At 33.0% G+C, this 23,980-nt stretch overlaps 1 protein-coding gene across 2 annotated transcripts in view; it reads right to left on the bottom strand.

Moving 5' to 3' along the window:
• LOC116422995 overlaps positions 1 to 23,980 on the bottom strand; it is a 302,761-nt gene that overhangs the window by 161,452 nt on the left and 117,329 nt on the right. Inside the window, exons 1-2 of one of the 2 annotated variants that reach the window (XM_031963689.1) lie at positions 20,986 to 22,039; positions 6,058 to 6,915 (exon numbers count right to left, since the gene is read on the bottom strand). In XM_031963689.1, coding sequence (XP_031819549.1) covers positions 6,058 to 6,795 — 738 coding nt within the window. In that variant the 5' untranslated portion in view covers positions 6,796 to 6,915; positions 20,986 to 22,039. Of the gene's footprint in view, positions 1 to 6,057; positions 6,916 to 20,985; positions 22,040 to 23,980 lie in introns of those variants that run through there. The other variant, XM_031963688.1, reaches the window with a different exon arrangement.

Here is a 23,980-nt window from a genome sequence, read left to right as displayed (position 1 = left end):
ATCCTATGAAGGACCATCAAACTCATTTCTATTATGATCTAATTCAGATGTGGTTGAAAGATATTTTTCTGTTGGTTCCTACACTGCTACCTATCAGTCAATGCTCATGATATGAACAGGTACTGATTTCTAGAGACATTGGATGAATAAGAAAGAGTCAATATACAAATCAAAGTGAATAGTGAATGCAATAAATGTAGCAAGATGTCTATTTGGCATATTTTATAAGGTCTCCCATGATTTATTGAATTTAAATTTAGTTCACTTTCACCCTGGTGAGAATTGGTAACTTATATTCCAAAAAAGATTTATTAACCATATAATTCAAATTCAGAGCAGTTTGAATGAAAAATACATTTGAGTCTTATTTTTGTCCAGAATTATTCTAATGATATGTTAAGGCAGGGAATTCAGGGTTCCTGTAAATCTGTCTTATACATTTTTATGACTATTAATAACCACTATCCCCTCCAGAGAAATAGGTTTTATGAATCTAACAGAGTGGGGAATAGACTAATCCAAGAACAGCCCTGTGTGCAAATTAGGTACTTCCTAATTAGTTGAATGAAGATTGAGTTTATTTGGCCGTTGGCATAGAAAATTTATAGAATGAAGGTAGGGGAAATAGTAATAATACACATACAAACTTTACCCTTACCTTTCTGTGCCTTAGGTATTAAATGACTAGTTCAAAGCTCTGTTAGTGCTTTAAAGGAAGAATTACTTCAATATTTAACAGAATTTTAATGTCATTTAAAAAATATTAAGTATCACACATTTAGAACTGTGAGGAATCTTTTTTGAGCTCAAATGGTAAAACAGCATCATTTAGAGGAAACTGAGTCTTATAAGGAACTTTACCTGAGGTTACCTTGGTAGCAGTGGTAGTCAGATTTTGGATCCAGATATTCTGACTTCAAATTCAATTCTTTTCCCATTATACCATATTGTCTATATGGTAAGGGAACAAATACACTAATATTCAGGGTAATAAGTGTAAATTTCAGTATTTTCAACAAAAGCAAGAACTGCCAATTTTTGTTGTTTTTACTTTTACAAACCATATATTCTGTATGCATCTATTTCTCTCCACTCACATTGCCACCATCCTAGGCCACCAACTCTACCCTGGATTATTAAATAGTCTTCTCATTGTTATCTTTGCCTCATATTTGTAACTTTTAATTCTGCTTCCACTCAATGGTCTAGGTCATTTTTCCAAAGTGTAGGTCTGACCATAAACAATTCTCCTCCCTTCTCCTCTCCCATTATCCAACAAACTCCAATTATTTCATATTACTGCAATGATCAAATACAAAATTCTTTGACATTTAAAGTCATTTATCATCTGGCCCACTTCCTACCTTTCCATTTTTCCAGTAAAGTTCATAATATAGGAGAATATGCAAAAGAAAAATCCACATTTATGTGGGACAATAGGTTTTTATATGCATTTTCACTTGCTTATCACAAAAATTTTGTGAAATAAGTGCTTCTATTATACCCCATTTTATAGCTGTTGAGTAACTTACTTAGGTTCACATGACTATTAAGTGTCTAAGGTGAGTTTTGAACCTTTGTCTTGCTGACTTTAAATTTCTCATGCTATCCACTATGTCACACTACTCTTCATAGTGCCTGTGGTCTAGGTGTCATATAATTTCTCTAGTCAAAGATGGACTTTAAAATTAAAGAGTTACAGAGAAACATTATTTTATATTTGACCACTTCAGACTTCTGAAAGATATATATAATGTGTGTGTGTATTTTATATACACATATATATCTTTTATATATCTTTCTCTATATCTATATCTCAAATAGTATGACCAGTGCTCAGCAGCCATTTTGGCATGCAAAGGGCAGCCACTAGCAGGAGTCAGAATATCTGTGACCTCTAACAGGTTTTACTATGTCTATTTATCAGATAGTTATATCATGACTATGCTCATCCACTCTTAGTACATTATTATGGAACTGAACCTCAATACCTAGCAGAAACACTACTTGAATCTTTATTGTTAATCCAATTGTCAGTCTGAACATAAATACCAAGGATGAATGGGCATTTCTCACTTACTGTTGCCACAAGCAAAGCTAAGAAATTTCATTCATTCATTCATTTATTCGACATTTTTGAGTATCTATATATAAGACATAGTGCTCAAAAATGTTATAGTTTTGTATAGTACCACAAATTTTTATTAAGTACCTACTATGAGTAGAGTATTATGCTGGGCACTAATGGGAAGAGGGAAATAAAAAGATTAGATAACATTTAGATCATGCTTTAAAGACTTCAAAGTGTTTTCATACTTTATATCATATGACATTATCTCATTGATAAATAAGAAAAAAGTCAGACTAGTGGGGAAATGAGACACCCTCCCAGAGAGTTTTATGTACATTATTTATGTACATTATGTACATTTTATGTACATCATTCTATATATAATTTTATCACCAGATAAGGAGCTTACAGCCTAGTAATAGTCACTTAACCCGTTTGCCTCAATTTCCTCATCTGTAAAATGAGTTGGAGAAGGAAATAGCAAATTACTTCAGTATCTTTGCCAAAAAAACAAAAGAAGAAAGAAACCCAAATGAAGTCATGAAGAGTGAGACACAACTGAAAAAGGACTGAGTAACAGCAAAAGTATAAGAAAACTATAACTTTACTGGAAATCTTTATTTGAGTATCCTGCTACCATCTCAGACCTGACATATCAACACAGAACTCATTGTCTTTTCTCCTAAGGCAGTTCCCATTCCCAATATTCTATAGAACAATTTGTCCAGTTTCTAAAATAGATGTCTTGGAATTATCTTTTTAGTTTTTACTTTCCTTCACGTCACATGTAAGATTTGCTCTCAAGTAATATATTTAAAAAAAAACTGTCTCAAAAATAATACTACCTCTTGAATTTACTCTTTCTTTTCACTTTCTATGTCAATACTCTCCTTGTGCTGGTTATTATCTCCTTATACCTTGATCACTGTAATAGTCTCCTAAATGAACTGACTGTACTCCTCTCTATCCCTTCTACATTCCACTGCCTCCCTAATTTTTCTAGAGTCTCAGAACACACATGTTAAATAAATATTATTCTCTTATCCAAGATCTCGCTTTTTGATACATCAAATCCAGACTATGCTCCCACTTTTTTTAGACCATACCTCAAGTTTGGCCATAGTTAGTGATATAAATTTACCTTCCATTTCTCCTCCACAAACCCCTTCCTTTCTAGTCAGATCACTAGCCTCACTGATACCCATGCTGTCTTCATGCCCATTTCTGGCCTTGGTTTATACGATTGCCTTCAGTCTGGATGCCTCCCTAGCTACCCAAATGAATGAATGAGTAAGCATTTATGTGTTTATTATGTGCTAGATACTAGGGATACAAAATAAAGGTAAGATAACTGCGATCTTTAAGGAGCTTATTGTTCTAACAAGAAGAGATAATACAGGAAGTGGGAAATCTCTGAAGGTTTTCTGGAGGCAGCCTTAGTCTAGTTACAATAAATAATTACTCCAAAATCGCAGCCAGCTGATAAAAGATCTGATCTTTTATTGTGTCCTTCAATATAGCCTGGTTAGCTCAGAGGCCTATCTCTGCTTGGTTCCAAGAGATCTTGCAGCTTTGTCCTTGGCTTCTGCCTCTGCTTTCTTCAGCCTCCAGCCAGCACCAAGTTGGAAGATGCAATGAATCTCTCTTGCCTCGAAGATAGGGCTTGTAGGCTTTCTTCCAGAGTGCTCTGTCTCCAACATCAGTCGATGTTCACAAGAAAACTCTCCAAGAAACTCCCTCAATTAACTAACTCAAGTCAGTCCCACAAGAAGAACTAAATTCAAGCTCCAAGAGCTCCCTATATATGTGATCTCCCAAAGGTTAACTCCGCCTTCTGGAGGAAGAGAAATTCTGGGTTGTCTCCCAGAGTGCTCTCTGGCCCTAAGGGAGGTGTGAATTCAGATCTCATACTAGCCCTGAACTCTCCCAAACGTGTGAACTCCATTGAGTACTTAGATACTTATGAGCTCTCTAAAGGTGTGAACACAAGCATTGTTTCTATCAGTTCCACTTAGTACCTTGTTTCAAGTTCTGGCCCAAAATATCTCTTTCTAAGATCAAATCAGCTCCAATGGCTTAACAGTTTGTAAAGATTCCAACAGAAATCAGCAATTATGATTAGAACTGAAGAACCAAATATTATCATACTTTTTCTAATAGCAGTAGTATTATCGATTTGATTATTTCTAGAGCAAAAGATGAAAATTTGGAGGGAGAAGGGAGCTTTATGCATGAGGCAGCATGATGGCAAAATGTCTAGGGTCTATGTGAAGCATGGTTGAGAGCTGGTTAGATAATAATATTCATGTTAAAGACCTATCTAAAATCCTGACTACGCAATTCTTCAACCTCCTTAAGATCCCGTGATATTTTTTTTGTTTCAATCACAAACTTACATTATAAAGATAAAGGAGAGATTAAATATTTTAGAAAAATCTAAGAAAATGATGCTTTAATCTGAGAAATCATGAAAGACTTCATAAAAATAACATGAGAACTGATTCTTAAAGAAAAAGAAGGATTTTAGCAGAAAAAAATTGAAAGGGAAGTTCATTCCAACCATATGAGTCAGCCTAAAAAATGCATGAAAATAGGAGATGGCATAAAATCTGTAGGGTGTATACTCTGTTGGGGTGTAGAATGCGTGAAGGCAGTAATATGAAATAAAAGATTTATTGTTATTAAGTTGATTTAAAGTCATTTCTGACTCTTTGATTGGCTATAAGTGTAAAAAGTCTTGAAAACCAAGAGGAAGAATCTGTGTTTTATCCTATAGGGCTGGTAGCTTGGGAAACAGGAAACCCCTGATGGTTTTAGAATAGTTAAATGATATAATCAGAACTGTATATTAAGAACATTGCTTTGACAGTTGTGAGAAGAAAAGGGGCTAAATTGCAGACATAGAGATTAATTAGGATGTTATCACAAAAGTCCAATTGAACAGTAATAAAAGGCTGACATTTGGTTTTTAAGAAAACAAAAACAGCATTATGAGAAGGATGTTGACAGAACATGATAAAATTGACAGAAAATTAACATCTGATTGTTTTTACCTGGGTAGGTTGAGGGGTCAGAATTCAAGATGACTGAGATTTTTGAACTATGTGACTTGGAAGTACCATCAGTTTATACAGGGAAATTATAAGAAAAGGTATACTTAAAGGAGATAATAAATTCAGCTTAGGATATTTTGAATTTGAGATTGCTTTTAATGCATCTAAGTGGAAAAGTCCAAGAAGCAGTTGGAGATCTAGGTATAGAGTTCAACTCATAGAACTATACTCCATCCAAGATCAATTTAACTCTTTGACCACAATTATCAATCCTTGCACTTTTCTTTCTCTTTCCATTCTAATATTAAGCCTCCTCTTCCTTGTCATCATGATGTCTGATCGTTGGCCTCTTTTTAATCTCTTAGTCTATCTACTCTATTTATTTCTGTAGTTAACCTTGCGTCCAACAACTGCTACTTAAATGACTTGCTAACTACAATTCTAGTATACTTTACCTCAGCTGAATCTTCCATCTTTCCTAGCCTGTTAATCATCAACCTTTGGAGACTTCTACCATTTGATTGTCCCATTCCTTCTCAAAATGCTGAGGATATTGTGAAATCAAGTTAATTTCATCCTCTATAAATCAATCAGATAAAACCTTGGCTATGGTTCCTCTATACAATACTTTGAATTCCAAGAAACATTTTGACTTGATTCAGTCATTATAAGTACCTTAATAAGTTTGCGTTGAGTTGAATGAATTACCTTAAATTTAATCATCTATTTTATTCTTTTTTCTTTTTGTTTATTTACTTATCATTTTTATTCTTTATGCAATAGCAAAAGACTAATAAACTGTTTTCATTTCCCCCTTGTGTTATAGCATCAACTTCAAACCTGGACGTGAATCAAAACAAAACTTTACATGAGGTATCAGCTAAATAATTATGAGAATCACTGTTTTTATGATGAGATATGAATTCAACTTACCATCTTGCTGATTGCTTTTTCTTTGTTTTCCTCTTTGTTTGGTTCTTTCCCCAAATGTTTACAGGGACCACCTTCATTAAAAGCATGTTTTTCCTTCATAAATCCAAGTGCCTCTTGTTTGCCATGGGGGACTTCTCTTGTTTGAATATCTCTTAAAAATGTCTCCAAGAGTGGCAGCTGTGGGAAAGCTTCATCATTCCCTTCCTCTACTTCCTCCACAGATTCATATGAAGAAATTTCTGTATCAATGATTCTACAGATGTGGAGGTCACTGTCAATGACAGGGGTTAAACATTCATTGTTGGAAAAAGTAATTGTGCTGGGTTTTTGCTTAATGATATATATTCCAGGAACAATTTCTACTTTATCATCAGATTTCTCATTTGAAAGATTTAATGAGGGGTGTATCCTGAGAGGAAAAAAATAATCTTCAGCTGTAGTTGAAGTAGGATATAGTGAATCCCTAAAGAAATGTCTTTTAGATTCATTAGTAATATCCAGGTAGCTGGGCACCTGGATGTAAGTTGAGGATGATTCATTTTGCTTTGGTATCTGTGGAATAGAGCAAAGATCTTTTGGATGAGATTCAGATTGCCAAGGAATGATAGGCACTCCAAGGTGACTATCTGATTCTCCATTCTTTGTATCTTTTGATGGCCTTGGATTGTTGGCAAGTACAGAAAAAGAGGGTACCTGCTTCTCTTCAACAAATTTAGTTTCCATTCCAATAAATTTCATCCATTAGATTCTGGCACCTTGAATAGAATTTATTTCTGGTTGGCTTGGTAATTGTAATTATCCATATTATGTCCTCTCACCATTATGAAATTCTGGATCTCCAAAAAGTTCTTTCTTTCTCTGAAATTAAAAATCACAAATATAATTTATTTTAAGGTTATTGTGATTTTGAAAGTAAACATTGCTAACATTTATAATTCAAAATTAATTATAATAAAAATTATGAATTACAATGCTCACATTTTCTACATAGTTTGAATCAGATAAAAACTACTAATTATGAGTCTCAAGAATTAGATTCTAGCTTTGTAATGTGGGCATGGACCTTCTGACCTTGGCCTTTTTCTACAAGGTTGTGAACTTGATATCCTTTCTCAGCAATATTTCTCTGCATACAAAAATCAAGAGGTACGACAAACCTTCATCTCCATTCTCTTATCAAAATTCCACTCAATTAGTATTTAATAAACAGACTGGTGTATGGCTATTTTGTATATAGACATGTATTATACAGCCAAGAAATGAGATGTGTCCTGATCTGTACTTTGGCTACCTTGGAGAATAGCTTGTCTCAGCAAAACTAAGATGATTCTTCAATCCAATAGTCAACCTGGAGCTATATTTTTTATGTGGGAAAATTATGATCACCCACAATTATATCTTTCATATTAACAGTTGTTAACAGTATATTGTCTGCTGAAAACATGAGAACTTTTAGCAAGATGGCTAAATGAGTAGTCATGCCTAAGCCCAGCTCCCCTTTATTACTTCAAAATAGCAGGAAATGTATTAAAGGGACAACATAAAAAAGAGAGGAAAGTTAAAAGATGAATAAATGGAAAATCTTGCAGAAAAACCAGTATATGCTTAAAAAATGAATAAATACAAAAAAGACCTCAATATAATAATAGCTAGCACTTATATATCACATGAATTTTGCAAAGTGCTTCATAAATATTATTTCATTTTATCCTCGTGACAACCTGGGAGGTAGGTATTATTATTATCCCCATGTTACAGTCAAGGAATCTGAGGTAGATTGGAAATAATTTAAGTGCCTAGAGTCATATATCTCATATAGATATGAATCCAGATTTGAACTTGATCTTCTCAATTCCAGACCCAGTGCTCTAACTACTCTAACTACTGCTTTTCCTAGCTACAATCTTTTTAATGAATAAATGCAACCAGGAAAAGGAAATCAAGGAGAAATATCTAGAGGAAAGAGAACAACTTGACATCCAAAAATGTGACTAAAACAAGTATAAGAACCTCTAGTATGGATACTCATTTCATAAAAGAATTAAAGGAAGAAATAAAGAATGAAATTTAGATGGAGTTTAGAGCTCTAAAAGGAATTCAAAATGACTGATAAGAATTGAATATTTCTTGTTGTTGAGATGTTTCAGATAGGTTCTGTTTTTCATGACTCCAGTTGGGATTTTCTTAGCAAAGAGTGGTTTACTCTTCCTTTCTTTAGCTCATTTTACAGATGAGGAAACTGAGGCAAACAGGGTTAAGTGACCTAACCAGTGTCACACAGTTAGTATCTGAGGCCAGATTTGAACTCACCAAAGTGAATTTTCTTAAATTCAAGCCCAGTGTTCTATCCCTTTGTGCCACCTAGCTGCCCATTGAAGGTTTAGGACAGTGGGAAACATGAAAGAAACAAAAATGGCAGAGTCCAAACACAAAAATACAGAGTTGAAACAAAAACAAAAACAGAGTTGAAATAAAAAGAGAGCTCAATTGGAAGAGAACTTAAAAGTTTTTATAAAGTTTAGGACCTTAAAGACAAAGCTCAGTCAGACAAACTAAACATTACTGACCTCCTTGAAAAGCTTAATAAAACAAAAATACTAAATGTTATGTTTTGGGAAATTTACAAGAAAATTTCCCCAAATCATTGGTGACAGAAGACTAAGTACAGAGTTGTAGAATCCATGAGAAACTGTTAAGGAATGTCATGGTTTAATTCATTTACAAATATTGTAGGATCACAGACTTAGAGATGGATAGAAACTCAGAACCAAATAGACCAGAAAAATGAGAATCAGAAATTCCTAAAATCATATAAGTAGCAAGCATCAGAAGAGGGATACAGTTTCTAAGTTCCAGCACTTCATTATTGAAGAAACTTATAAGTAGCTAAAAGTAGACAATTCACATTAGTGAATATCAGTTGAATCATAAAGGACTACTTATCCTCAATTAGAAGTGAAAGACAAGACCGGAAGGGAATGCACTAAAAAGCAAAAGAAGGGAGAGTGAGTAGTATCTTTAAATCAGGTTGGAAACTGGGGTGACTCTTTCAAGCACAATAAGCTATAAGTAAGTATTTTATTCTGTCTTTCCATTTAAAAAGTAACATGATTGGATTTTACTTAGGGAAAAACAAACAGCAATTATAAGATCAAGAAGGACTTCATTTGGGAAGTGGCACTTTTATAGACCTTTGAAGGAAGCAAGGAATTCTAAGACATGGAAGTGAGGAGGCATTGTAAAGAATCTGTACAAAAACATGTAATGCAAAAATAGGATGCTATATGCAAGGAAAAACAAATAGGACATTTTTTCCCCTGACTTTTCAAGATCTTAATAACTCTGATTTAGCATTTTTTCTTATTTTCTTTCAAGGTCTTTTCTTCAATCCTCCAGGGATATACTTCTTTATCCTTGATATGCTGGAGAATAGAGAGTCTTCCTTCACCTATAATCTTCTCTTCTAACATGAAAATCAAATTATACTTAGTGTATACATGCTTGGTTGTCGGTGGTAGACAGCTAACTGTTGTCAGTCTCTGTTCGTTAAAGCAGTTCCTTCAAACTCCATACTTACTGAAATGGAAGTCCTCTATTGTTGGTGTCTGTCCCTACTTAACCCTACTGCCAATTGCAGCAGCAGACTACTTGTTTGTTCTGCCTCTTCATTCCTTGTAGGCCTGACTGTTCTGCTTTTTGTGTCTGTTAAGACCCTTATTTAGTACCCTGCTGTGCAGTAACAAAGGCTGGCGAGTTTTAAATGAATTGAAGATTAAAAACAAACTTACTAAATTGTACAGCAGGGTACAAGTAATAAATTTATAATTATTCAGTCCATCACAAGTTTTCTTTCTTCTGTCTGGAAAGTAACCACAATCTTGTTTGTTAATGGACTCCTGCTTGGTCAAATATTCCCAGGCATTTACATTTGGTACTGTTTTTATTATTTTTAACAAAAGTTTACTCTTAAAAAACAGGTCAGGCTTATAAAATACTTCTCAAGGTTCTGTCTTTTAATAAGCCAAGCAACTAGGAGAAAATGTTCGTTTCTACTGGATAATCTAACTTGATAATAATATTTAAAGGCATTTGCACAATGGCCTCTCCCCTCAGATCATAATGCTCCTTTTCTAATTAGGGGCAACAGGGGCAACACTCTAGCTATAGGACATTGGAATATGACAATCTTATTCTCAGAATTTCAAAGGACACTATATTTTATATTCACCGAAAGAAGAAAAAAATAAGCGGAAGCCTGGAGCTGCAAAATTTAGAAATGTTTAATATCATCATAATTTATATTTTGAAAAAAATGTATGTTAATATGTATTCTCATCCAAGCTGCTACATATCATTGAAAAATGTGTGTTCCACATATCTATCTATATTTTATTGAAATTTTAGACAATAGGTTATTGGGTAAATACAAAATTACATTACACAAATTATGCCTTTAATAGACTCTAAAAGTACTTAATGCTGCTACATTCTACTAGGTAAATAACAATGTATTACTAGAGTTAGTACACATTTCAGATGATGGATTTTTAATGGGCCTTTTGAAAAATGTCTGTGCATTTCCCTAAGGATCCCTGCTCCCCACCTTCTCTAATGGGAAGACAACAAAAGAAATGAATATATGACATTCCTGTTTCAATTAACAATTATGGGTCATTGTCAAATCACAGTGCTAAATGAAACCAAAAGCTTTGTTGTTAATCCATTTTATGCTCAATATGTTTGAAAGTGAAAACATAGAAATCCTGAGACAGAGGCTGAAACTGAAATAGTTACTTAACACTTTCCCAGCAACCACAGCACTTTCTATATGCTCTATGAAAATATGCATTTGGGGAGTTTGTATACCAGAAAGGTAAATCAACGAATATAACAATTTTAAAGACTGGTTTTTGTGCCAGTATGAAGGTGACCTTTGAGGTTAAAGATTTAGGAGACCTTCCTAATAGGAAGAAGTAATATATTTTAACCAGAAGCTCAGTTTTTAAAATTCTGAAGGATAAATTTAGCTATATAAGTTTGGTGACACAGGAGTTCTTGGGCCAAAAAGGAATTTAGATGAAAATTGGGGGACAGGAGTGCTGAATTGCCCACATAAGGACATGTGTCCATAAGTCTAAATTACTTTGGATAACTGAAATTTTCCATGTGTAGCTCAGTGCTCTATTATTTACCTAGTTAAAAGCTCCTTAATTTATTAATCTTGGTCCTTATCTCCTATTAGCCTCCCTAGATTTGGTTGTGTTCTTATTTCTGAGCCTTGTTTAGACAACATTATTCTTCTGGCCCATTCATCTTCATGACTTGGCTTCTATTTCTGACAAGTCTACTACTTGGCTCTTTTTGTTCCAAAATCTATATCTACAATCACTAAACTCTCCTTTGTCATATAGCTTCAATTGTAATGTATTGGTTAAAACCTCTCCTTTGTTCTTCTGTGACAGAAGGCTTTGATGAGCCCATGGATAGCCAATGGCCCTGCACCAGGTCCTGAAAAGGAAAAATAGAATAGTGCCCATAGTTTAGCATTTAAATATTCTCTAATTACTTCATGTTTATTAGCACTATCTCCATACCTAGATTACAAAGATCTTGATAGAGGATTCTTTATTATTGTACTGTTTTCACATACATTTCACAATCTGAAACTTACCACAACTATATTAAGTAGATATAAGTCTTATCATTCTTGTTTTACAAAATAGGAATTGAGGTTTAGAGAGTTTAAATGACTTTATTTGTAGTTAAATAATGAATTAGTCAATGTGCCAAAATTTAAACCCAGATCTTCTTATTCCAAATCTCATATTCTTTCACCAAAGGCTAAAAAGTGATGAAACTGAAATTAAGCTAAAATAATAGAAACTGATTGAAATGAATTCATATACATTACCTACAGATAGTGAGATTACTTTCTCTGCCACAATTTATGGAATTTGGGTTTATAACTGTGTGTTCCAACTGGGGAAATTTTTTGTTGTTGATAATACATTACTCAAAACAGTTTTGACCATTTTGGTTACTAAATTGAAAACCACAGGCTCACTTGATTCTCTCTTTATGTATGAAGCTGGAAGGGACTTTAGGGACCTTCAGATCCAATGTCTTTGGTTTACAAATGAACTGGGGCCCAGAGAATTTAAGCACCAAGGTCAACCAAATCATAAGTAGCAGAAATGAGATTTGAAGTCAGGTACTTTAATTTTAAATTCAATATAAGTCTTGAGCATGTTCTTTCTGGAATGGCAAATCTTTGTCATTTTGATGAATACAGATTTGATTAATAAGTGAGTAGACAAGATAGTAATGCTATTTTTGGTTCAGAATTATTATGCAAAAAATGCATCATGGATTAAGAAACATAAATCAGTAATTTTAAAAAGAAGAAATTAAAACTATCAACAACTATATGAAAGATGGTGCCAAATTTATAAATAAAAAAAAAAATGCAAAGCATGGTAATTCTTAGATTTTACCTCATACCTTTTAAAGTGACAAAGTTGATAGATTAAAAACTGTGAGAGACCTTTCTGACCATTAATGTCAAAAGACAAAAGTAGTGTTATAGATGATGTGAGAATATAGATACATTAATGTAGTATTAATGATGTGAAGTCCTAGTTCCAGTTGATCTGGAAAAGCATGAAATTATGCACAAAAATCTATTTAGTTGTATACCATTTGAAACTCTCACTACTAGATACATATCCCGAGTCAAAAACAAATAGAAAGATCTTTTTTTATGGCACATAAAAAAACATTCACCACAGATCTTCTATAGCAAAAAGATGGAAATAAAATGGATACCAATCAACTGGAAAATGGCTAATAAATTGTGACCTATGTATACAATATAGTAACATTGTGATTTAATATAAAAAAAAAACATAAGGAATTTAGAATACTTATGTGATACAGAACAAATTAAGCAAATCCAGGAAAACAATAAACAATGCCTATAATAATATAAACTACTACTATAACAACAAAAAACTAAGAGACAATTGAATGCTAATTCATGATAATAACTAACTAGAGTTTGTTCCAGAGAATAGATGATAAAATGTCTCCCTCTTCAGTAAAGAGATAAGGCACTACAAGTGTGGAATATGGCATGTATGTGGAATATGTCAGATTAATGGAAACTGTACTTGTTGGTTTTGTTGAACTTCTTTTCTTTGTTACAAGGAATGATTCAATGGTGGGATGATACATTGATAAATGACTGATACAAAAACATAAAGTATCAATTTTTTTTTTAAATCAAAAAGAAAGTACAACATTAACTGGAGCACTAGCATGGTAAACAATACCTTTCCTGGGCCACAATTAATTCTTTTTGCATAATATAGATCTTTTTTTAATGCTTCCATAATTTTTAGATTAAAATAAATGTTTTGATTTTATGGGATGACTTCTACATGAATTTTCACTATTGATTGATATTAAAGAAGCACCAGTATTGCCACATGTCATATTTTTTTACTTTAACAATGGATGGGGAGGGAGGGAGAAAATTTGGATCTGAAAATAAAAATAAAAAACGCAGTATTGCCATACATTTTTTACAGGTATACTTTTGAGGGATCACAAGGACCTTGAACTTTAGATGTTGATCATTGTTTAAGGGTCATGATAGATGCATCATATTTTGTAACCATTATTAGTCACCTCAAAAAACACATTTCCATCCCAGTTTACTTTGAAAGATAAGTATAAATATAGAGTTCAGCATTCTGTTCATCAAAAAAATAAAACAAATAAGAACTTTATTCCTAAAATTAATCATCTCTTTGAGCAAATTCTAACTGTGATCTTTACAACTTGTCATACTCCCTTTGGGTGACTGGATAATTACTTTAGTTTTTGTGTCATTCACATTTTTTCTAACTTCCTTAGGTCTCTTAGCATTATAAGGGTTTTTTTTTTTTTCCTTTTGTAAAATGACATTAGATTAAATTGATATATTTCTAAAGTCTCTTTCTATCTCTATTCTTTGAACTTCTTGTTTTTTATGTTTTTCATTTTTATAGCATCTTTAAATATATCAAGGATCTCACTATTGCATTTCTTTGTTTTTCTACAAAATTTGATACCAGATCTTGGCTTTAAATAACTAATACTCATTTTCTTACCTGCATGAAATTAAAAGCATGTACCACAATTATTATCTCTGGATGGCATATTTTTGGTATGTTCACCCCTCTCTTTCCATAAGTATTTTCAGTATTTCCTAGGTCCAACTCATGTATACCTTCATAAGGCACACTCAGGAAATACTAATTGACATTTTCACACACACACATATATACACATATATGTGTGCATTTCTGCGTATATACAATATAGCCAATACAATATACACATATGTGTGTTCATTTCTGTGTATATACAATACATACATGTATATATGTCTATATTTGTACATTATGTTGTATTTATAAATATATAGACATATACATATGTATATCTCAATCATCTAGTTTTAGAAGTTCTTGCTTTATAAATACATGGCCTATGGAACTATTTTGCTCTAATCATTATATTGAGGACAGTTTCAGAGATATAGTGTGATTAAAAATTTAAATATTTGAATTTACCTGAAACAACCACTTGAGACATACTTGAGGCATATAAATATATGCACATATATAGACATGCAGTACATTAAATAAAACACTATATAAATATCACACACACACACACACACACACACACACACTCATACGCACACATTTTGCTTCAGTTTTAGACTTTACATTGCCAGTCAGTATATACATGTCTTTATCCTGCTTTTTATACTTGGCTTTGTAATTAAGAAGAATCATGAGAAACGATGATCTTATCACAGTCTGGTTGCTGTAAAAAAGGGGAAAGATTTCCCTTCTGCCTTGAATGATAAAACAGGAGACAATAGTGCAGTGGTACAATGGAAAGGAAAACTAACAGAGTCAAAGGATGTAAGTTTAAATTTTGGCTGAGACATTTACTGTCTGTTGTACTTTTAATGAACCAAAGCTTGTCTCTGAAATGATGGTCCATCTTTTTAAACACTAGTATTCATTTTATGAAATTATATGCTTATGTTTCATGAAATACTACAGTCTCTAAAGAAGTAAAGTTGAGGTGATCCAAAGGGCACTGGTTCTCTTATACAGGGTGGGCATGACTACCTTGACAGAATATTACCAATAAAGTTTTGTATAGGAGAAAGAATATAAAGGATATTCTCAGGGAGGTAGATGCCTGAAAGAAGATGGGTCAATTATGTAACAAGAGGAAGGGATACTTGATAAATGACCAAAGTTCTCCACTGATATTCATGTCAAGAAATCTTGAAGGATGCCCCAGCATCTTGCATAGATGCATTAGGAAAAAATACAGACAAGATGTGATGAAAAGGCATGGACAGGTTGCAATCTGTATCATTGGAAAGAATATCCACATAAATGAAATTTCAGAATCATTAGAGTGCTGCAGTAAATAATTGTAGTTTTAACTTTCCTCAAGTTTTTCAAAATATGTGATACTGAATCCAAAAAAATATAGATTTTTAAAGAGGAAAAGGCTTTAGAAGTCATCTAATTTAACCTCCTCTTTTTAGAGAAAAGAGAAATGACAGGAGTGACTTGACTAAGATGATTATTAAGAATTATAGAATAGAGAAACAAAAATTACAATTATCTCAGCAAGAAGCATACACCATGTATTGTTAAGTATAAACTTTTGGCTTTCAGTTTATATTATTTCAACAAGTTATGAAATATTTAGATGTTTCTCACAATGTCCCAGATCATGTTCAAAGAATTAATTATAAGACTGTATATATCATTTGACCCAGTAATACTACTACTGGGTCATTTTGTCATGATGATTAAAAAAAAGGGAAAGAATCTATATGTTCAAAACTATTTATAAGCAGCTCTCTTTGTGGTAATAAAAAACTAGAAAGCATGGGAAAGCCCATTAGTTGGGGAGTGGCTGAACAAGTTGTGGTAGATGATTGTGATGGAATATGTGCTTTAACAAATGATGTACTTAATGATCTTAGAGAAACATGTATAAACTTACATGAAATAATAAAAAGCGAAATTATCAGGATGAAGAGAACATTGTATATAGTAATGACAATATTGTTTTAAGAAAAATATTGAGTGAATAAGTCACTTTGTTACAAATATTCAGTTTAATTATAGACATATGAAGGAAGATGCTATCTACATTTAGAGAAAGAACTGATAAATAAAAGTATATATAGAATGGTTATAACATAATAATGAGCCATCTATAGGGTAAAAGGGGAAAAAGGAAAAAAAAGAAACTCATAGGATAAATATTATATATTTGAAAGGAATACCAAGTTGTACACTATAGGTTTCTAGTTGCATATATAATCATTTTTCCTCTCTCTTCTACTATGCTATGGATATGTTTGTTTTATTTCTTAAATTCAGAATAAAATAAATTAAATTAAAAAACAATATCTCAGATCAATATTTACAAATGAGCAATATTTATAAAAAGATGTGGGGAAAAAAAATCAAACACATATTTTTAAAAAGTTAATGATCGGGGCAGCTAGTTGGTTTGGTGGATAGAGAACCAGCCTAAAGTCAGAAAGACCTGAGTTCAAATCTGGCCTCAGACACTTAACACTTCCTGGCTGTATGATCCTGGGCAAGTCACTTAATCCCAACTGCCTCAGCAAAAAAAAAAAAAAAAAAAAAAAAGTTAATTGTCTAGAATGCCTTTCATGACTAGGAGGCAGAGTACATGTTATATAACTTAAAAATATGTATACTCCAGAATTAATATGTTCGTGAAAGAAGCAATAAAGTTCAAATATTTAAAGAAAGTAGAACCTAAGCAGGACACAACACCCTCCCGTTACCCCCAAACACCATGTTATAACCCACCTAGAAATCATGAATTATTAGCCATAGTGTCAGTTCATTAACTGTGGACTCTGATTCAGCCATTTACCTTCTGGGGTTTTCCCATATGTAAATAACATTTTCAGCACCTACTTCTACAGCTATTTTACAGATTATGAGATGTTCTTGAAGATCTTTGTAAGAAAAAAAAAAAACACATTCTTCTTCCCCTTATGAGAACTATACAGATGTGCCTTAAATTCACCAAAGAAATGACTAGAAATCTCATTTTTGAATGGATTATGAATTATTTAAGTAGAGAATGTGACTATTTTGCAAATGCAAATTTTGCCACTTGCTTCTCCAGAAATCTTTAAAGTTACTTTACTTTTGTAAAAACATTAATACTTTATACTAAGTTGACAGATGTCCTGATTTGACTAGAGAAAGCCTAGTTTCCGCCCCCCCCCCCCCACCTGAACCTATATCAAGTAGTATTCATTATGAGAAATGTTTCAGGAAGCAAAGGCTTTTTACACCAGGAATCTTGTAGATAAGATAGAAAGTCTGTCTATTACAATATTTAAAATAAGTTGATAATTTTATATATATATATATATATATATATATATATACATATATATATATATGTATTATACACATACACACACATACACACACACACACATATACACACACACACAAGGGATTCCCTATTTTTAGAAGTTTGTCAAAAATTTATCAGTTCAGAACTCTTTTTGGGAAGCTCATTTTTCATCAGGGAAGTAAAGATTCAGGGAATATTTTACTTAAGATAGTTACTTCTAGGGGCAACTAGTTAGTAAAGTGGATAGAGCACCAGCCCTGAAGTCAGGAGGACCAAGTTCAAATCTGCTCTCAGACACTTAACGCTTCATAAGTGTGTGACCCTGGGCAAGTCACTTAACCCCAAATGCCTCAGCAAAAAGAAAAAAAAAGATAGTCACTTCTTGGAAAGGCATTTTCCACGGAGGGGTCCTCAAACTTTTAAAATAGGGGGCCAGTTCATTGTTCCTCAGACTGTTGGAGAGCCAGACTATAGTAAAAAAAAAAAGAACTTTGTTTTGTAGGCCTTTAAATAAAGAAACTTCATAGCCCTGGGTGAGGGGGATAAACACCCTCAGCTGCTGCATCTGGCCCGCGGGCAGTAGTTTGAGAACCCCTGGTAGACCTTCCTATACTATTATAGCCATGGAGTCTAGCCAGACATCTAGTATATATGCCCAAGAAAAGTAGATTTTATTCTTTCTCCCCTGGCCCTAATTTTCTCCCCCATAGTGGCTGCTGGAAAAATGAAGCTACCCCCCTCCTCCCAGCCTTCCCCTCCCAGAAGGGGGTCTCACATCATAAGAATCCTGGAATAGGTTAAAAGCATTTTAAAATAAAGGACAGTGTGATGACACAAGACAAGGCAGTTTTGTATAACATACATTCTCATAAGAGAAGTAACTTTTTAAAAGTCAGTAGTAAACAAAAATGGAAAAACCCATGAGCAATCTCTTATGGGGGACTTTGGTCTCATTGTATCCTAAGATACTTTGGCCCCAGGTAGACTATTTATAATCTTTATCGGAATGAAGGTATTTCCAAACCAGGCCAAGGATCAGGAGGATTATAAAAGAATGACAAAATGGAGGACAAAAAGGTAGGTGGTAAATAATTGAAAGACTATTTTCTTGCTAATTTAATTGGTTAGTAAATAGAGATTCTGGTGCAATATTAAAACCATACTTATTGTGCTTTTAAAATAGTTTGACTTTGACTTAACCTAAATCTTTGCTTACATAATAATGTAAGCAGAAATTTGGCTGATAAGAAACAAGATGCTACTAATGGTGGATATCATTCTTCTCTTCTCAAACCTTCCTTTTAATCCATACTTGTATAAATTCCTTATAAAACTTTATATTTTTCTCTTTATATGGTTATATGCCTGCATATTGAGATTGCTCACTCATTTTCTTCATGTAAAGAAACTAAATTCTAATAATATTTTTATTACTCATAGGATCATCTAGTCCAGTTTTGAGAAATCTATCAAAATATCAAGGAAATCAAAACACTAAATTATGATAGACTATTAACATATATAGACTATTAACATAAATCTTTCTATGCTGCTATTCTTATGTCCAGATTCCTTTTATTCATATAGAAAAGGAGACTGGTCTCCAACATCTGGTTAATAGAGTTGTTTTGAATCATATTTTGTTGAAATAGGAAATTATTTGAAAATATAAATCTTTACTTCAAGTTTCCCTTAGCAACTAATTGATCTTTCTTTTGGTAATTCCATTAAAATGCATTTGTTGTGATTTACCTTTTGCTGTTTTATATGGATCCAATACAAGGCTTACAATTAAAGCATGGTAATATTAAAGTTTTATAGAACTATTCTGCTTCTAATTGGGACAAGTAGGTGACACAGTGAATAGAGTGCTGGATTTGGAGTCAAAAAGATTCATCTTCCTGGTTCATATCTAGTCTCAGACACTAGCTATGTGACCCTGGTCAAGTCACTTAATCCTCTATGCCTCAGTTTCCTCCTGTGTAAAATGAGCTGGAGAAGGAAATGGCAAACTTCTCAAGAATCTTTGCCAAGAAAACCTCCAAATGGAGTCATGAAGAGTTGAACAAAACTGAAAAGCAACTGAACAACAACTACTGACTTCTAATGGCACTTTTAAGATTTTTTCCCACTATTAATCAATACCACTTGAAACAAATAGCTTAAAACAATAAAAGAAATGATAATCTATAATGAAAAAAACTAAAAGCATGCAAAATACTGCTCCCTAACTCTTTTTCTTTTCTTACTCCTATCTATTTCATTTGAAAGGTACCTTGTTCTAAGAACTTATTTATTATCTGGGACAATATAAATGTTTTTTATTGTAGTGTAAGTCATTGTCCCTTTAAGTTATAAACAGTCTGATTATTACAAAGGGCAAAACATGAACTTTTGAAGAAATACATTAATTGGGGAGGGATAGAAAGCAATGAGCCTTTGATAGGCAAACAGTGTGGTAGTTGAAAGGCATAAGAAAGGAACTTTTGTTTGCTAAAATATATATGCAATGAAATACTTTTCCCATCCAGAAAAGTTGTAAACAGTGTGCTTGTGAGGAGAAAAAAATATTGTAGTCTAAATGAAAAAGTTAAATCATCATGTAAAGGATATAAGGTGATGCCCCTCTTGTGTATAAACAGTCCTCAGGTTGTCAGGAAAAGAACTTATTTTTTAAAAAGAAAACATACAATATAATATGAAGAAACAAATGTGAAGAAAACAAAAAAAAATGTGAAGAAAAGTTTTCAGATATTTTTATTAAAAAGACTGTTTTAAGGAGTGTAGAATAACTGAAGGATTAATGAGGATTAAAGTCCCTGGATTCAACCGATTGTAAATGTTTTTAAAACTAAAGAGGTTAATATTTACAAAATAATGAATCAAATGACTCTTTGGAGATCATGAGATGATTAAAAAGGATAATTGATTTCTTAAGGGAGAATTCATGAATTTTTACCTCATGTGGAAAAAGATGAGTCACTGAGTACCAAGAAACTTCTCTGTTGGAACTATATGAAGAAACCAGCATCAGGAACAGGCAAGCTCATTCACAGAAAGTTTCCACTTAAGCTATTGCTCTTCAGTCATTCATTCATTCAGTCAACAATGTTTCTTAGGTGTTTATTATGTGGCAAGCATTGTGCTGTTGTTTTTTGTACTTTGTTCTAAAAAAAGGACCAATAACCTAAAAAAGGTGATGTCATGACTTGAAAGTGAATTGGATTTAAGTGAGTCAGGGCTGTGCAAAGTCACCAGCCTCACTCTGTCCTCCAGAGTCATCTGTACCAAGATGTACAACTGGAGGTGGCTCTGGATGCAGTGGGAGACTTTGGCGTCTTTAAGATAAGATCTTTCCCATGTCTCAGTTTGTCCGAGGCAACACCCATTCAGGGATTAAAGCTAGGTGAGAAATGAGTTTAAAATTACCTTAGCACAGGCACTGTATTAAGACTACAAAGGAAAACCAAAACAGCCTTTGCCTTTGAAGCCTTTCAGAAACAGCCATTGTTCTCTGCTTACATCTCTGATATGAAGGGGCAAAGCAGTGAGGGAAAAGCCAGTTTTGAAGCTTCTTTACTCTATGGGAAGAGAGGTTGAAATCTAATCACAGACAGTTCATGCTATGTAATGCAGTTTTTTATGATGCAAATTTGCTTCTACCCACCTACTTCACTTAGCTTATATAACAAAAGCACACACAAAATAATAATAAATTTCTAGTATTCTTTCTCAGTGTGTTCTAGATTACATAATGGACTACTACTATCTTATTGTTTCTGTCTTGTCCTTTCCCCTTAAACTTCAGAATTGGGAGAGGAAGAAGGGAAATTGGATCAGTCGATCAACAAGCACTTATTGAGTACCTACTTTGTAACAGCCACTGTGATAAAAGGTGAAGATACAAATACAAAAGCGAGACAATCCTTTCCCACAAGAAGCTACTAGGGAGGTCCATATCTTAACTCACATTGTAAGCTCTTATCACTTCTCAATTAGATTATTACAACTGTTTTTTAATGCCTTAAGCCTCCACCACTTCATTCCATTCTATACACTGACCCCAAAGTTATTTTCCTTAAATATAGATCTGACCATGTTTATCCTTTAATTAACTCTGTTCCCTGTTTCCTCTAGGACATGATATAAACTCTTCTGTTTAACTTTTCACAGCTGTTCACTTACCTACTTTTTCAGTTTCACTGGACATTGTTCTTCCTTCTGCACAATGTACTCCAGCTAAACGGATCTTCCCTCTGTATATTCACATATCTCTTTTTTTTTATGCCTTTGCACTGGTCTGACCTCATGCTTGGAATGTACCCCCTTATCATTTTACCTTATAGAATTCCTTTCTTCCTTATATCCCATAGAATATCTTTCTTCTACATGAAGTCTTTCCTGATCTCTAAATACTTGTACCTTCACTCCCAAATTATCTTGTATTTAACAATCTTGTATTCATTTTCTCAATATGTATTCTGTATATATTTATTTATGTGCTCATTGTCTACCCCATTAAAATATAAGCTCTTTGCATATTGTTTCCCCCCACCCCATTCTTTTGATGCTGATGATTATAGAAATCTGCAAAAGCCTTTGAAGAAAGTGGCATTTAGTTGAAATTTGAAGGGTAGTTTCAAAAGACAGAGATGAGGGGAGATGTCTACAATGGCACAGAGATGGGAGAAAGAATGTATTGTGTAGGCAATAGCAAATATTTTATTTTCACAGGATTTCAGGGATTCATTAGGGGATTATGTATAGTTGGCCTGGAAAGATAAGATAGGAATAACCAGATTACAAGAAACAGAGAACTTAAATAATACAATTTCAGAAAAAAAAAAATTGGATAAATCATAAATGAACTCCCAGTGCAGGGGGTGGGGAGGAAATACCATACATAGGTGAATTTGCAAGTGAATTCTATAGAATATTGAAAGAAATATTAACTTCAATATTATATAAACTATTTTTAAAGAAATAAAGATGTACTCTGACATTAACTTATTCTATAAAATGGTCTTGATAACCAAACTAGGAAGTAAAAGACAAAGAAAGAAAACTAGAGATCACTATTTCTAATGACTATATGTGCAAATTTATTGAAGAAATAATCACCAGAAAGGCTACAAAAGATTATTACCAACTTGGATTGAAATCAGAAATGCAGCCAAAATGTTTGTGGAAGCCCTTTTTGTAGTGGCTAGAAACTGGAAAATGAATGGATGCCCATCAATTGGAGAATGGTTGGGTAAATTGTGGTATATGAATGTTATGGAATATTATTGTTCTGTAAGAAATAACCAGCAGGATGAATACTGAGAGGCTTGGAAAGACTTACATGAACTGATGCTGAGTGAAATGAGCAGAACCAGAAGATCATTATACACTTCAACAACAATACTGTATGAAGTTGTATTCTGATGGAAGTGGATCTCTTTGACAAAGAGAAGATTTAATTCAGTTCTAATTGATCAGTGATGGACAGAATCAGCTACACCCAGAGAAGGAACACTGGAAAATGAATGTGGACTACTTGCATTTTTGTTTTTCTTCCCAGGTTATTTTTACCTTCTGAATCCAATTCTTCTTGTGCAACAAGAGAACTGTACGGTTCTGCACACATATATTGTATCTAGGATATACTATAGCATATTTAACATGTATAGGACTGCCTGCCATCTAGGGGTGGGGGTGGAGGGAAGGAAGGGAAAAGTCAGAACAGAAGTGACTGCAAGGGATAATGTTTTAAAAATTACCCATGTATATGTTCTGTCAATAAAAAGTTATAATAAAAAAATAAAAATAATAATAATAAAGGGACAACTTTTTGGGCAGAAGAGAAGGAAAATAATTCTTCCTGTGCAACAAGAGACCTGTTTGGTTCTGCACACATATACTGTATCTAGGATATACTGTGACATTTAACATGTATAGGACTGCTTGCCATCTGGGAGGGGATGGAGGGAGAGAGGGGAAAAATCGGAACAGAAGTGAGTGCAAGGGATAATGTAAAAAATTACCTTGGCATGGGTTCTGTCAATAAAAAGTTATAATTATTAAAAAAATATATTAAAAAATAGAGGGAAAATATGCATTGAAAAATAAATTTTAAAACAAGCTTTTAATAAATTTTAAAGCTTTAAAATACAATACAAATAAAAAGGATTTTTATCATTTAAAAAAAGAAATCAGAAATGCAGATTTAATTCACTATTAGGAAAACTGTAAATCAAATAGATCATTTTATTAATATTAAAAATAATCGAAAAGTATATAATTATATTAAGAACTCCATAAAAGCTTTTATGTTCCAATAAAAAACTATTCGTATTAAAAACATTAAAGAAAAAAATGATAAGTGAACCTTTCCATAATATATTAACAGTATCTATTACAAACAAGAACTATTATTATTGCA

Source organism: Sarcophilus harrisii, chromosome 3, assembly GCF_902635505.1.
Source record: "Sarcophilus harrisii chromosome 3, mSarHar1.11, whole genome shotgun sequence".
Lineage (NCBI taxonomy): Eukaryota > Metazoa > Chordata > Mammalia > Dasyuromorphia > Dasyuridae > Sarcophilus > Sarcophilus harrisii.
The sequence above is the reverse complement of the archived record's forward strand: the minus strand, read 5'-3'. Positions and strand labels throughout refer to the sequence as shown.